The following is a 15,657-nucleotide window of genomic DNA, read 5'->3' on the forward strand; positions in this document are numbered from 1 at the left end:
AAAACAATTTTAAATCAAAATTTATTCAAAACCTTATTTACGTGCAACCTAGAGATAAAGCCAATCAAAATTCTACTATTAAATATAAATATTATAATATAAGTCTTAAATGTCAAACCTTCTAATAAACATGTATTTTATCATGTTAGTTATATTTAATATCATATATGTTTATATTTTTAATAGTATGATTTTTTTGCGTAATACACGGATATTCAACTAGTTTTATATAATTCCATGCAAACCAAAGATTTTAACAAATGACTAAAAATTGCTTTCTCACGTATGAATATACCAAGAAAACCTAAAAGCGTGACGTTGATATATATGGCCTTTGCTAATTAGCAAAAAGAGACAAATAAGAGAATAAAAGAATGGTGATCACTAGCACAATCTATGGACACCCCTTGAATTAGAGGATGTTTAAGACATTATTATTATTATTATTATATTATTATTATTATTATTAAAGTTCTGGAAAATAGTAACAGTAAACTGTATTAGGAGTTGGCAGAATTGGTCCCTGTTTATTATGTGACAGAAGTGGTCCGTTTCTTTTATTGAATTACAGTTTGGTCCTTTAATAATGTAATTAATATATATATATATATATATATATATATATATATATATATATATATATATAAAAGTTTAGTGGGTTATCCCTCCACCGCTCCTTTTTAGTTCTAGATCCTTCCACTGCTTTGACCGCTTCAACCTTCTACATACGTCATCCTTTTCCTTTCCACCTCCTTCTGTATTTCGATTAGGCTCCTCTCGATCTGCTCGACCTCCGCCATCAACATGAAACTTTGTCGTCTCCGACTTCATCGATCTGTTGAAAAAATTAATCAATGACGAGATGAAAGATCTAGATAAAGAAGATAGAGAAGAAACACGAAGGAAATTGGTGGTGATGACGTTTGTCATAGTCGGAGAAAAACGGTGATGGAGGGGAGCTGGTGACGCTGGCGCCAAAGTTGTGTCAACAGGTACCTGCGTTCCACTCATATTCACCTTGATCAGAAATGTACAGTTGTCTTCCATCGTATTCTCCTTCAAACCGTTTTCCCATAGATTAGGGTTCGGTTTTACTTTTAGCAAACATCTCAGGTACCGCTACCCCGTTTTCCCACTTTCAATTTCGATTCGTTTTTTTGTGTTTCATATACTTCTGCCTCCTCAATCTCCCAGTCAGTTGTTTACACATTTCATTATACCCACCAAACCTCACTGTCGATGCCCTCCAAACAACCTGCTTTGTCGCCTTCTTGCATAACCCAGTTCGAAACAGAGGAGATATTGAAGATGGGTTCCAATCAACCGCCGGCAACTGCTGTACTTCACCCGTAGGTTCTTCTCGGGAAGCACATCAATGTCGTGGATCAACAAATTCACTCACGTCTACCTTGCCCGTTAAGCAAAGGTAACACATCAATGTGGTGGATCAACAAATTCGATGAATTTGACTTTTTGTTCCCGTTGTTTCTGTTGCATGTGGTGGTTTCAGATAAGATACTATTACATTTAGTTATTTTTAAATCAAATTTATTCTGTTTTTAACCAGATGTGGTAAATAATTCAAATTCTTGGTTTACATTTTAATTTATTACTTTTTTACCATTCAATATAAAAAGTAAATTGATTACAGGCTATGGTGGTGTTTGTTTGTTCATACAACTGAAAAGAAGTGATAATTCGTTGTTTGCAAGTTTACAGATATTTTTGTGCAGTTCTTTGACCAGTGTCGGTGAACATGCTTCGGTTGGATATGGAATAGGTTCTATTTACTAATCTTTATTGTCAATTTCTAATTTCCTTAAAATGCTATGTGAAATTTGAAGTAACAAATGGGTTTGACCTATGAGAAACCTTCTCTGATCTACCTTCAATCATGAACAAATTGACTAGGCACACAAAAGATGTCATGGGTTTGATCAACTGGTATTGGCTCTTTAGTCTTTCTTTTAAGGGAAAACTACAATAAAGTCCCTACATATTGACCTTACAATCAATTTAGTCCTTATATTTTTTTTTTATTCAATTAAGTCCCAAATACCGGTAATCGTATTTAATTTAACCGTTTGACCCGGTCAACAGGTCATCCAACTTTCAAAAATTACATTTTTCGCCCAGGTTTCAAAATTTATTACAAATTTGGCCCAAAATTTACACTTTTGGCCCAGATTTTAAATATTTTTACAAATTTGGTCCAAAATTTACCCTTTTTGCCCAAATTTTAGAGCTTTATTATGAATTCATCCTAAATTTAGTTTTTTTACAACTTTTTTTCTCTTAAAATTTTGTTTCTAATATGTTTTTTCTTTTTAAACTCATATTTATACAAAAAAAAACATATTTTCACATAAAAATCTTATTTTTTCTATATAGAAACCTTTTTTAAAATGTTTTTTGTATATAAAATATCTAGTTATAAGAATAGGTTTGGATTATTTGTGTGATATATTTTAAAAAATCAATTAAGAAATTAAAAGTAAGTCTAAATTATAAAAACAAGTTTGGATTATTTGTTCTTTAATCATATTTATATGAAAGTTTAAACTAGTTACATTATATATGAAAGTTTAAAATATATATAATATAATAATATTATATTTTATTCGTAAGAATTTTTTAAAGAAAAAAGTTAAAATCATAACTTTGATATATTTTTTATAACTTTTTAATAAATATATTATCTAAATAAAACATATCCATTCATGACACGTGTCTGATCTAGGTTGTGCTTTTTATTGCTAATCAACCTCTTCTTACTTGGATTATTTATAATCTTGTATTTCCTATATTTTTAATGTCTGTTATACGGAATACCGATTGCAATTTATTATCGATAAACATGTTTTTAGGGGAGTGAGAAATGAGCAAAATTACAATAGCAACATAAATATATAAAATATTATAACTATCAATAACACAATAGAATACTTCAACTAAAGTTCTAAAGAATTTACACATGAGTTTGGTTAAAAAAATTACTCAAACACCTGAAACATGTTTGAGTTGAGCTTCACAAGGAAAGTATCACAACCTACTCAAAAACATGATGTCAAATTTTTTTAATAAAATTGTTTTTTTTCTATGAACTACAATTAAGAACTGACATTATTTTTCCAATAAATGTGATTAAAGAACAAGTAAATAATATTAAAATAAGTGTAACTAGTTTTTGACAAACTATAATTTTATAGTATAATTTAAGGTTACTTTTAATTTCTTAATTGATTTTTTTAAGAGAAATCACATAAATAATCCAAACCTATTTTTTTAAGTAGAAATTTCATATACAAATACTTTTAAAAAAAGTTTTTATATAGAAAAAATAAGATTTTTATGTGAAACTCGGTTTTTTTTTTGTATAAATATGAGTTTATAAAGAAAAAACATATTAGAAACAAATTTTTGAGAAAAAAAGTTGTAAAAAAACTAAAGTTAAGATGAATTCATAATAAAATTCTAAAATTTGGGCAAAAAGGGTAAATTTTGAAACAAATTTGTAAAAAAAATTATAATCTGGGCCAAAAGTGTAAATTTTAGACCAAATTTGTAATAAAATTTGAAATCTAGGCCAAAAATTTAATTTTTGAAAGTTGGATGACCTGTTGACCGGGTCAAATGGTTAAATTGAATATGATTACCAGTATTTGGGACTTAATTGAATAAAAAAAAATATATAAAGACTAAATCGATTATGAGGCCAATATGTAAGGACTTTATTGCAGTTTTCCCTTCCTTTAATGTCTTTTTTTTTCATCTATAATCTCATTTTTCCAGATTTTGACTTTTCATTGAATGACCAGTACGTCGCATCGCCTTCATTGGATAAAATTGTGTGGGTTTAATGAGCTTTGCATTCGAGTAATATATGGAGTTACTTCTCAGCTTTGTATTCATTTTCATCCTGTAAGTTCACATCAAATATAACTTTCTCTTACTTATATTTATGTTCTTATTCCTTTATTTGTAACCAACATAATAAACTTAGGAAATGTTTCTCTTTTTTCTCTGAATGAGTACTGAATGTAGGTATGGATAAAGTAATGTATACACACCGTAGACCGAATAAAACGTCTAAACGAGACTAAATGACCATTTTACCCTTGCATTTCAAAAAAACAAATTTCACAGTATTCATGTCAGAGGAGTTAGGAAAAAAAGGCCAAATAGCCATCTATGAATGAAAATCAGTAATTCTTTTTTCCCTAATAAATACAGGTGAATAATAACTTCGTTTTAGTTGGCAATGCACAAAAATAAGTCTCGACAATTAATTCATATCCTTCACTGCTTCTTTATTTCTTTAAACTAATTTACTATTATTTTTTTTTACTTTTTTTACTGTTTCAGATATTCAATTTTAGCAGGGAAAGATTAATAAGTAAAACAGTTGTGGAAAGTGAGGTTACCACTCTTTATTCAATATTCAATTTTTTTTTACTTTTTTTTTTATTATTTCAGATACTCAACTCTTTTTACTCTTTATCGCTCACACTAATGTTAAATTTCTAATTTTTTTTATTGGTTAATTTTGCATGTCTCATAGGCTGGTCCAGCCATAATTGCAGACGCCATGATTCGAGGTCTCCCCATCATTCTAAACGATTACATTGCTGACCAGGTAATTTTCTTATTAAAGTTGATTTTAGAATGCAAAGGTAAAAATGTCATTTTTCTCTCAACACCTTAGAAATCTGATATTATGCAGGAAGCTGGAAATGTACCCTATGTAGTGAAAAATGGATATGGGAAATTTTCAAAGTCACCAAAAGAGATTGCAGAAATTGTTGGTCAATGGTTTGGTCCAAAAGCACATGAACTCAAGACTATGATAGGGCTTGATCTGAATTTAAACTATCACAAATCAGTCACAAACATCAAATATTAAAACACAACATAAATTCAATATGGGCACATATCTATTTCTTTCTGAGAATTTTTTTAAGAAGACTCAAAAAGGATAGAAGAACAAGAGGATAACATGAGCAAAAGCAGATGAAAAGTCAACATACCCATAGTGTGTAAATGAGGCTAATTTTCGGTGTCGTTTTCGTGTTATGCTCTGATTTTTTCTATGTTTTCAAATGATTCCTTATTTAATCATTACACTTAAATTCTCAATATGTGTTTTTGTTTGTCTGTGTAGCTTTAAGAATCCAACATATGTGTTTTAAAAAGAGAATAGATCTCAGTTTACTTCTACTTTATTTCATTTTTAGGCATCATACTTTCATAGTCAACCAACTATAGCATCCTACTTCCATCACGAACGACTGATAAACGATGACATCATCTTTTATATAATGTCTTCAGTCGGTTTTCTTTGATATTAGCAGTGAATCCGACCCCCACAAAGCGGGGGTTCCTATCTAGTTTATATTAACAAACAAAAAACTTTTGTATAGATATCATAATACATCTTGATTTCTTATTTCGTTCAATTAAGAAATTATAAGAACGTTCAAGATGAAAGATGACAAAACAAAAACAAAAAAACAAAAAAAGTTAAAACAAAACCAAAAACTTTAAGAATTACAGCTTGCTCCAAACCGGTAATAAAACCTTTTTTGACAAGTTAATTCATCACCTCAGTTAAGTTTGAATATTGAATTCGTCATTAAGAATATCTGTAATGAAGAGTTCAATGAAATCGTTTTATGAAGTGGTAAACCTAATTGTAATTCAATGGATGAAACTCTATCATTCAACATATCGAGTCGAATGGACATTGAACTTTTTAATGGAAAAAAAAATATTTTCTAATACTTAAATAAATATTTAAATATGTTTCATTGAACTTTGTAGAATTCAATGTATTGTTAGAAAAAAATTGATAGACTTTTATGATTTATTGAATGATAATGTGACAATCTATTGAACTCTATAGAGTTCAATGCATTCACTATAAGAATAACTCATTATAGCGACGACCCTATACCAACGACATGTGTCGTCGCTACAAATCGAGTTATATCGTCGACATGTCGTCGGTATAGGATTAACTAGACATAATTGACTAAAACGTCCACACCGACGACTTGTGGCCGCAATAGGCAAGGCGGGAAAATAAAGTGTTTTACACAATTTTATGAAAATCTATGTCGGTGAATTGTGGTCTCTATATGTTTAAAAACTATATATATTTTTTCTTTTTTTAAAGTAATGTTTCTAGAAATGGGAAATGACATCAATTGGTTTAAGGCTATCATGACGACATGTCGTCGAAATAGAGGAGCATCGATCTTGTGGTCCTCTATACCAACAACATGTCTATGGTGCACTTTTTTTTATTTATCAAAAAAAGGAAACAACATCGTGTTACTTAACTGTATATCGATGACATGTCGTCGGTATAGGGTTGTATCTTCAAGATCAGGTTATAGAACCCATTGCACATCGTCACAACCTCCAAAAACCTCTCTCTCTCTCTCTCTCTCTCTCTCTCTTGCTTCACCAACCTACATCGTCGGCTCGGAAGTCGGACCTACATTGGAGGTAAGCTTCAAGCTAGGTCCCTATTCTCTTCTCTTATTGCTTATGATTTCTCGTTTTTTTTCCGATTTTGGGTGGTTTTTTCCGATGACTACCAGCCACCACCCAAGAGACGTGAGCTGCAAAGTTGTTACAACTCACCTTAAGTTGTTGTGGTTTTCTGATGTTAGGTGGTTTTTCCTTTTTTTTTTCTAAAGGTTGATATCTATACCTCCCATTTTATTGATTTTGGATATAATGTGTTTGATTTTGTGTTTAGATGTTTAATATGTACAAATATTATGGATGTCCTTAACTCAATATACAACTTAAAATTCGTTTAATTGAACCACAAAAATACTTATACATTAAACTAAAATTAAATATACTTTGACAAAATTATGTAAAATCATATGAAATTAAGATTAAATACATAAAGTAATAATCAAACAATTGGTAGTTTCATTGGTTAAGAGCCATCTTCGCTCCCAACCATCCTTTGTTCAATATAGATGTAATTGTTTTGAATAAAATCAACGTAGCACATTCTCATGGAGCTACTTTTCATATCCCCAAAAGTCCATCTCTCCTCGCAAGGAGAGTTGGTTGACATGTTGCATAGATAGAGACGACGTTGTATCATCTCGATACCTCAACATCCCTTTCGTCGAATTGACATCCTCGTTAGGTTGACCAATATGCGAAGTTACAAGCCTATCAACCATTCCCCATCCGTTTACTGTCTCTTCTCTTACATTCGTATTAACCATGATTTGAACCTGTTCACAGGTGTCAACCTCTAGACCAGGCTCACAAGCTTGGTACCCTACATCGAGCTGGTTCTCACAGCTTCCACTATCGCATTCTCTAGGGTTTGTCATAAGTTGTCTAACCATGAGTGGAGAATCTTCTGAGGGTAAATTCAAGAAACCATATCCAAGAGGCTTGTGGGTAGGGATAAGGTGAGGGTGTTGATGATGATTGTAGTTGAGGCCTAAGTCGAAGTTTTGTTGTTGTTGATGTGTTTGTTGATATTGTAAATACTGATTATTGTCTTGACCGTATGGTAAAGAACGAGGTTGAAACTGGTTGTTGTTGAGTCGTTCTGACCCTATACTACCACTCGATACTTCGTTTGCACCAACCTTGAATAAGTTTCTCTTTTTGAAAACACGACAAATCACCCACCCATCTTCCTGTTAAAATACAACAAGTATAAGTACATGAAAATTTATATCTACTCAAAAGTTTCTAAATATCATGTATCCTAATAAACCACCGGTAGCAAGACGAAGATAGATTCAACTTACAGGTGAAGAAGTTGGAATGGAATTGAGGGGGTCATGATGATCATCAATATCTTCAAGGCGATACTCGTGCATGATCCAATCAGTTTTTTGCCCATGGGGAGCTCGGCCTCGATAGAAAACTAGGGTCTTCCTCATACCAATCTTCTTGAAGGTGTTACGGATGCATTTGTCTCGTCCAGTTGCCTTCCAGAATCCAGCATTTGTTGCTCTGTTTGTCCTCGATCCTGTCGGATACTTTTTATCCTTGTGGCTGAAGAAGTACCACTCGTTTTCCGGTGATGAACCTATCTTGCACCTCTCTGTGGAAATTTCAAATACAATATATATTTATTAAGTTACATGAAAACCATCAAAATCAAGAAAAGACAAAAACAAGAAGAGTTCACCTTGGAGGTCCCATGGCTCAATCTTGTTCAAGTCGACTTCCCTAATGACATCCATGTCAAACTTTTCAAATGAAATCTTCTTCTTCAAGTAGTAATGAAGAAGCTCTTCATCAGTGGGGTGAAACCGGAACCCCGGCGGAACACCACCGTTTGATGATGACATGATTAACACAGAAACAGCCAACTACTTAATTTGGCACAGACTTGAGTCGGTGCTTTGCGGTTGAGTTATTTTTTAGTAGGGTGATATCATCAATCATTGTGGAAGGAGTGTGAATTATTTATATAGAGTTAGAAAGTTGACGGCCGGTGACGACGGCGGCGGAGCAGCCTAAAGCTGACGTAGATAACAAGCCACAGGTATCTGGACCAAGCACTAGTAATGGCGATGAGCATGTACTTTGAATCCTACATCTACGCGCACAGTGGAAACGCTTGCAACTCTTTTCGTTATAGATAAATTAACTTATATACAATTTAGCAAAAAAAAAATTGACCCGTAAATATGTAGATAAAATACTTTTTAATAGATGAAAAATATAAAAACTTAATGGTATTCGATTGCTGTGAAAGCAAGCTGTTCATGGGAACAGAAGGTGCTTAAAAGGGTTATCGGGATTAGTGTTGATTGGACGGTTTAATGTGCACATGCGGCTACGACCTTTTGAGAGTTTAATCATATTTTTATTGGCTGCGCTTGTTTAAAATCCACGTTATCCATGCATACTTCACAGCTCAAAAGATCATAGAAAATGGATTATTTTATTATTATATTTTTTGATAAGTTAGTGTCTCGAGATTACTATGAGAAAACTGTAACTTTCTTCTTTAAATGATTATATCGATTCATACTAGACAACGTAATATGGTCAAACCCGGCCGCAACATTAACCGAGACTATGTCTAAAATGGAAATTAACCCGATCGAATACATCGTGAAAAGATACATTTCAAACCTAAACCATATATTGACAACTTCAATGAGCAGTTCTCTTGATTTTGAACGAAGCTACTTAATTAACACGATAAATTTGAGGATGGGATCCACTGCCGGCTGGGCTTTTCCTACCAAAATTACATATTCCGTCGGAAAACACCGCGGAATAACAATAGAATATGCCGCGTTAATTTAGTAATGAGTTTGTGATGAAATAGCGAGTTTGTGATGAAATAGCGACAGGGTAACAATGGACTCAAAAACCGACGAACAACAATAAAAACTATTTATTTACATGTCGTCGCAAATATGTCGATCATAGTAAATTTGGAAAAAATACAATATCAAGGATCGAACCCGGGCAATGTTGTGGAGGAAACATCTTACCACTTTAGTTGACACACATCAATCAAGAGATGTTGCAATACAATTGATTATATATCTTAATTTCATTTTGGTTCCTAATTGTTGTTGTTAGAGTAAATTACATGAATCATCTTTGGTCCAAGTGTCAATTTGTATGTTCAGTTCTTATTTTTCAAAATTAACTCGGACCGTCTATCATTCATTTAATTCATGTCCGCCTAGTCTTCATCGACGTTAGTCGTTTGGTTACCCTACATGCACTAACACACATGGATATTTTCATCATTTCAAGTCATGTGCTCTATTAGAGTTGTTGCCCCTCCCTTTCTTCAACTCACCTTCGTCAGTATTCTTCTTCCTCATTTCTTTTTCGATTAGCTTTCTCCACCAAAATGGTCATTAGATGCAATTCTAGAGCTGAAGTTGTGATTCGTACTTCGTGGAGCAAGACCAACCCTGGAAAACGTTACTATGCTTTTTCTAACCCTAATTTAAATTTCATGATAAATCTAACCAAATCTCCTACTTTCTCTTATTTCCTGTAATTATTACCATTGTTAAATATTTGAAATATTAATTTGCAGGGTCGTGATTGCAAGTTCATTGCTTCGATGGTGGAGGAGCAGAAATGTGTTTGTATGAGCATTAGGATGAAGCTTGAACAACAAAATATGAAATTAAAGTTGCATCTAGCTATTAGTTGGTTTTGTTTGTGTCAATTCTAGCATACAAAGTGTAGGCTAAGTTATATGATATGTTTAGTTTTAAGTTGTATCGGATAATATCAGTTTGTAAGTTCTATTTGATATATCAATTTGCAAGTTAATAAAATTGTGGTGTTATTTTTGGTAATTAGCAAAAGATGTATTCATAACATTACAATTTATAACATGCCATTATAGAATAAAAACGAAAAATACATTAATAACCACATTAAACATTGAGCCATTCATATCATTACAAACATTCATCCATTCAACATAGCTTGAAGTTAAACACTAAAATAATAAAAGAAATAGTACAAACATTAGTTCAAACTGAAATTACATGTCGAAATTTAAGAAACATTGTTTCAAGTACATCACAAACATTAGCCAACCAAAAGATATGAAACTAGTATACAACGTAACATCCCAAAAATCACAATAAATTTTAACTTTTCAAAAACAACTCATAACCATAAATGTTTACAAAACCATTATTTCAAAAGTGTATTTTAGTAATCAGAGTATCCCAGAATCCAAACAACATAAAACCAAAGGATGTGCACGATCACACATTCACCTTTTCACGGTCATCTAAAGTACCTGAAACAATAAACTTAAATTGTAAGTCAAAGCTTAGTGAGTTCCTCCAAAGTACCACCACACAACATAAAACATATACAATCTTGCATGTTGGGTCCACAACCTCCCGTTTGGCTTACCTTGGCCTACAACCTCTCGGTTGGACTGCCATGCATGTCATGTACTGAGTCCACAACCTCCCGGTTGAATTACCCTGGTCAGTTAACTGACACCACAAAGTAGTAGTCTCAAGCCCAGCATAATATGTTGACATATAACAGATAACAAGCATATTCATCAGAAAGATAACTATACTGATAGAAATCATAGGTAGTCCTATAGATCTACCATCCTAACGCATATCAACAGCCATTATACAATCATATTGATCTACCACATACTCAGCATATCATCAATCGCTATAAATATATCAGGATATCAATCCAATGGGTCGGCCTTGGTGCCTTCGACCCACAAGTATAGCGAGGAAAAATCACTTCTAAATCTGAAAAAGATCGTTGAATAGGACACAACTCTGTATATCAGCTCAATGGTAACCTATTCATCAAATAATGACCAGTCTCAAATACCACTCAAAATATCCAAAATACCCTTAGATCAAACTTGGTCAAAACAGGTCAAAGTCAAAAAGCCAAACTTGGTTAACAGAGCCGAGTATGCCCAACGTACTCAGCAAGTACACTTGGCGTACACGAGTATTGACCAAAATAGGTTGACTTGACCTTGAACACTAAGCGTTCTTGGGCTACGCCCAACGTTCGCGATGGACTTCTTTCTTTTCTTATTAAGAGCTTAATCCTTAAGCTCTTTTGTCCGTAATCTAGATCCAACCCTAAAGTAACATCCTTAAACATAAAGTTTCCAACTTTATAGTCTTGCAACCATTAAGTGCCCAAACACAAAACCCTAACTATTTAACCCGTTAAGACCGTCGGTCTGTAGATGATAAGTAGTGCTCAAATGCAACCTCGTACCCAGTTCATCATGGAACTTCTGCCAAAACCGAGATGTGAACCGTGCATCTCGATCAGATATAATGGAGACTGGAATACCATACTGAGAAACAATCTCGTGCACGTACATGTCGGCCAATTTCTTGACCGAAGAACTCTCTCGAATGGATAGAAAATGAGCGCTCTTGTTCAAACGGTCTACTATAACTTATATTACATCGCATCCCTTGTAACACCGTGAATTTTCAAAATAATTTTTCACAAATATAAAAACATTTCTCATTTAATTTCATAAAATATTAAGTTTAAAATCCCAATTCACATCATACAAAATCCCAAGATCACATATATATATATATATATATATATATATATATATATATATATATATATATATATATATATATATATATATATATATATCAAAAATCTCATGCGTGTGTACAGATCAAGCCGGCGCCTTCCCACGGTCATCGCTAGTACCTGAAACAACAACACTAACACTATAAGCACGAATCTTAGTGAGTTCCCCAAAATACCACACATAAAACACATATTAGCCACTCGAGGCCATACTCTATGGGTCCGTGCACCCAAACTCTGTGAACCCTCAGGTTCTAACTCTGTGAACCTTCCGGTTCCAACTCTATAAACATGCACAGCATAAATCACATAGAAATAATGCAGTACAACACATCACATACATATAGCATACAAATACTCTGATCACATAACTCTGGTTACCTACTCAAGGTAAAGTATAGTGAGAAGACTCACCTCGCGTATCTCGGTAACTCACGAATCCTGGAAATCCCTCGTGCTCGATCCTCCGAGCTCTAATCCTCCTATAACATCATATGTCTCTAATTAACACTTTTATCATTAAGGTTGACTATCCCTAAGAAGTCAACACAGGTCAACTCTGGTCAACGGTCAACGCTCAACGCTCAACGATCAACTTTGACCGGACTCGGCGAGTGCACTAGGGCGACTCGGCGAGTCTAGACGTTTTCACCAACTCTCTAGGATTCCCTTTTTGACACGTCGAGTACTCCCCTAACTCGACGAGTTCCACCTGGTAAGAATCGCGGGGCCACCCCGACTCAACTCGCCGAGTCTCAAGAACAACTCGGCGAGTTCCAGTTCGACTCAATACATCTGTCAACCCTCTCTAACTCTCCCTGACTCAATGAGTCAACCCATAACTCGGTTGGACCACTCACTGAGTGATTTAGGGGAAATCTTCAAGCTACTTGCCGAGTCTGTTCGTCAGACTCGGCGAGTCCATGCCATTCATCAACTCAAACTTGCTTCTGAGGTCAGATCTGCTCCAACAACTCATAGATCTGGCCCTCTTAAGCATATTCATCACGTAAAGTCCATGACTTGGTGCTCACAACACACTCATTGACTCACAAATGGTGTTTTGACCTCAAACACAAGGACCCCAATCCAAAACCCCCATGGATTCATAAAAAGCTTGGGCAAAGGGACACTCTGGACCTCCAAGGGTCCAGATCTAGAACCTACATCGCTTAAAGGACCAAGGAAGCACTAGATCTAGCCACAAAAGGGCTCAATAAGCCCTAAATCAATATAAACACCAACATAACAGAGAATAGCTCGAAGGTAGTACCTCAAATGTGGTGTTCTGATCCTCAACTCTTCAGGAAGTGGCTCCTCTTGGTTCTCCTTAGCTATTGCTTCCTTTCCCTTGCAAGATTATACCTCCAAGATCAACAATGGCTTCTTGCTTTTCTCCAAACACTCAAACTCGCTAGGGTTTCACTCAGGGGACTGGTGAGCACAAATGACGGCCATAAGGCCCTTTAAATAGGTCCCAAACCCCAGAAATTAGGGTTTCATTAAACAGCACGGACTCGCCGAGTCCATACCTTGGACTCGCCGAGTCCAGGCACGAACCCGCGTCCAGAATCGCGATCCTACTCGGCGAGTCTGAGCTCCAACTCGCCGAGTTCCCTCACAAAACATCAAAATTATAAGCATAAAAGATACCTGGAAATTCGGGCTGTTACATCCCTTTAGCCGTCCGAGGTAATTTGGTGATGAAATCCATAGTAATATGTTCCCATATCCACATGGGAACCTCCAATGGTTTCAACTTGCCATGCGGCCTCGTGATCGACCTTGTCCATCCCACAGGTCAAGCACCTATCAACATACAAGGCTAGCTCTTTCTTCATGCACATCCACCAATAACTAAGCCTCGAGTCCCGATACATCTTGGTGGCTCTGAGGTGTATCGAAAACTTGGTCTTGTGTGCCTCCTCCAGCACTGTCTTCCTAATCCCACTAAAATCTTGCACCCGAACCCATCCATAACAGGTCACTAAACCATGACTGTCGGTAGCAAACCTGCCAATCTCACCCCTAAGTCTCTCCTGTTTCAAATCCTCTTTCTTAATTCCCTTGTCATGAGCCTTCCTAATTAGATCAAGAAGCATAGAATCAATCAAAATCCTCATACATATACTCTCAATAACAGAACTACCCTTCTTGCAACTCAAAGCATCAGCGACCACATTTGCTTTCCCGAGGTGATACAGAATCTCACAATCATAATCCTTGACTACATCAAGCCACCAACACTTTCGTATATTCAGATTCGGCTGATCCATGAGATATCTCAAGTGCTTATGATATGTGTGGATAGTACACCGGACCCAATAAAAGTAATGTTGCCACATCTTGAAAGCAAACACCATTTCTCCTAACTCCAAATCATGAGTAGGATAATGGAACTCATGAGGCTTCAGTTGCCGATAAGCATAAGCAATAACTCTCCATCGCTGCATAAGCACCGCTCCCAAACCAGTGATGGACACGTCACAAAATCATCAACACCCTCAGAGAGGTTCATCACTGGGGCCTCACATAACTTTCACATCAAGGTCTTGAAAGCGACCTACTGCTTAGAGCCCCATCGAAAATCCATGCCCTTCCTCATCAGATGACTGAGGGGTACAACAATCTTGGAGAAGTCCTGAATAAATATTCCATAATACCCTATTAATCCCAAGAAAACCTGATCTCCAAGTGAGACTTCGAAACCTCCCATTGCATCACGACCTCAATCTTGGCCAGATCGACCAAAATCACATCCTGATTAACTAGATGCCCCATGAATTGTACCTCTCGTAACCAAAACTCACACTTCGAGAGCTTGACATACAACCATTCTTGCCTCAAAACTCCCAGAAGCTCTCAAAGGTGCTCCTTATGTTGCTCCCTGGTCTTGGAATACACCAAGATATCATTAATGAAAAAAATGACTGATCGATCGAGCATCGACTTGCACACCCGATTTACCAAATCCATAAATGTAGTAGGCCCATCGGTGATCCCAAATGGCATCACCATGAACCTGTAATGACCATAACGAGTCCAAAATGTTATCTTCTCCACGTACATTTTTTAAACTGTATATGATTATACCTCGACCTCAAATCGATCTCGTAGAACCAAGATGCACCCTGCACCTGATAGAAGAGGTCATCAATCCGTAGAAGGGGATAACGATTCTCCATTATCAACTTGTTTAACTCCTGGTAATCAATACAGATCCGCTGTGAACCTTCATTCTTCTTAACGAATAAAATCGGTGCTCCCCTCGGCGAACTACTCGGTCTAATAGCATGTTTGCCTAATATCTCTTGAAGCTAAGAGGACAACTCATTTATCTCTGGTGGTGCCAAAATGTGACAACCCGATATTTCGACTCAATGTAATGACCTAAAAAGTCAAGTATTGTAACCACTTTTGATATAATGAAATTAACTTCGAAAATAAAATGTACAAAAGTCTCTATTGGGTTGCCTATTATGCTAGATATTGTGTCAAGGTTTACAGAAATACTAAGAACACTAAAATCTGAGTTATAAAGAAGAAGTT

The 15,657-nt window shown here is 35.2% G+C and overlaps 2 protein-coding genes across 8 annotated transcripts; one reads left to right on the plus strand and one right to left on the minus strand.

The window, feature by feature from the left end:
• The first annotated feature begins 661 nt into the window (after nucleotides 1–661).
• On the plus strand, nucleotides 662–5,217 carry LOC111921928 (probable monogalactosyldiacylglycerol synthase, chloroplastic). Of its 7 annotated transcripts, XM_023917505.3 has the most exons (7): nucleotides 663–1,426; nucleotides 1,720–1,780; nucleotides 1,912–1,944; nucleotides 3,819–3,921; nucleotides 4,366–4,419; nucleotides 4,562–4,636; nucleotides 4,724–5,217. In XM_023917505.3, exons 3-7 carry the CDS (start codon nucleotides 1,928–1,930, stop codon nucleotides 4,901–4,903), a joined length of 429 nt encoding a protein of 142 aa, XP_023773273.1. In that variant the 5' UTR covers nucleotides 663–1,426; nucleotides 1,720–1,780; nucleotides 1,912–1,927; the 3' UTR covers nucleotides 4,904–5,217. The 7 variants fall into 7 exon arrangements, 4 of the variants coding, with proteins under 4 accessions (XP_023773273.1, XP_023773274.1, XP_023773272.1 ...); XR_002860324.3 differs by lacking the exon at nucleotides 1,912–1,944 and having other exon boundaries at nucleotides 662–1,426; XM_023917504.3 differs by having other exon boundaries at nucleotides 664–1,426; nucleotides 1,720–1,944.
• Nucleotides 5,218–6,803: 1,586 nt separating this feature from the next.
• On the minus strand, nucleotides 6,804–8,508 carry LOC111921929 (protein BEARSKIN1). The gene is made up of 3 exons (XM_023917507.3): nucleotides 8,183–8,508; nucleotides 7,797–8,095; nucleotides 6,804–7,682 (listed from the first exon to the last, which is right to left on the minus strand). The coding sequence occupies exons 1-3, from the start codon at nucleotides 8,343–8,345 to the stop codon at nucleotides 7,044–7,046; spliced, it is 1,101 nt and encodes a 366-aa protein (XP_023773275.1). The 5' UTR covers nucleotides 8,346–8,508; the 3' UTR covers nucleotides 6,804–7,043.
• Nucleotides 8,509–15,657: the final 7,149 nt, after the last annotated feature.

The sequence above is a fragment of the Lactuca sativa genome, chromosome 4 (genome assembly GCF_002870075.4).
Source record: "Lactuca sativa cultivar Salinas chromosome 4, Lsat_Salinas_v11, whole genome shotgun sequence".
Lineage (NCBI taxonomy): Eukaryota > Viridiplantae > Streptophyta > Magnoliopsida > Asterales > Asteraceae > Lactuca > Lactuca sativa.

Coding starts and splice junctions, on each gene's coding strand:
- LOC111921928 (XM_023917503.3), top strand. CDS start 1,895: ATGAACAAATTGACTAGGCACACAAAAGATGTCATGGGTTTGATCAAC. Junction 1,945..3,818: donor GTCATGGGTTTGATCAACTG/GTATTGGCTCTT, acceptor TTGAATGACCAG/TACGTCGCATCGCCTTCATT. Junction 4,420..4,561: donor AAACAGTTGTGGAAAGTGAG/GTTACCACTCTT, acceptor CATGTCTCATAG/GCTGGTCCAGCCATAATTGC.
- LOC111921929 (XM_023917507.3), bottom strand. CDS start 8,345: ATGTCATCATCAAACGGTGGTGTTCCGCCGGGGTTCCGGTTTCACCCC. Junction 8,096..8,182: donor TGAGCCATGGGACCTCCAAG/GTGAACTCTTCT, acceptor AAATTTCCACAG/AGAGGTGCAAGATAGGTTCA. Junction 7,683..7,796: donor CCATTCCAACTTCTTCACCT/GTAAGTTGAATC, acceptor GTATTTTAACAG/GAAGATGGGTGGGTGATTTG.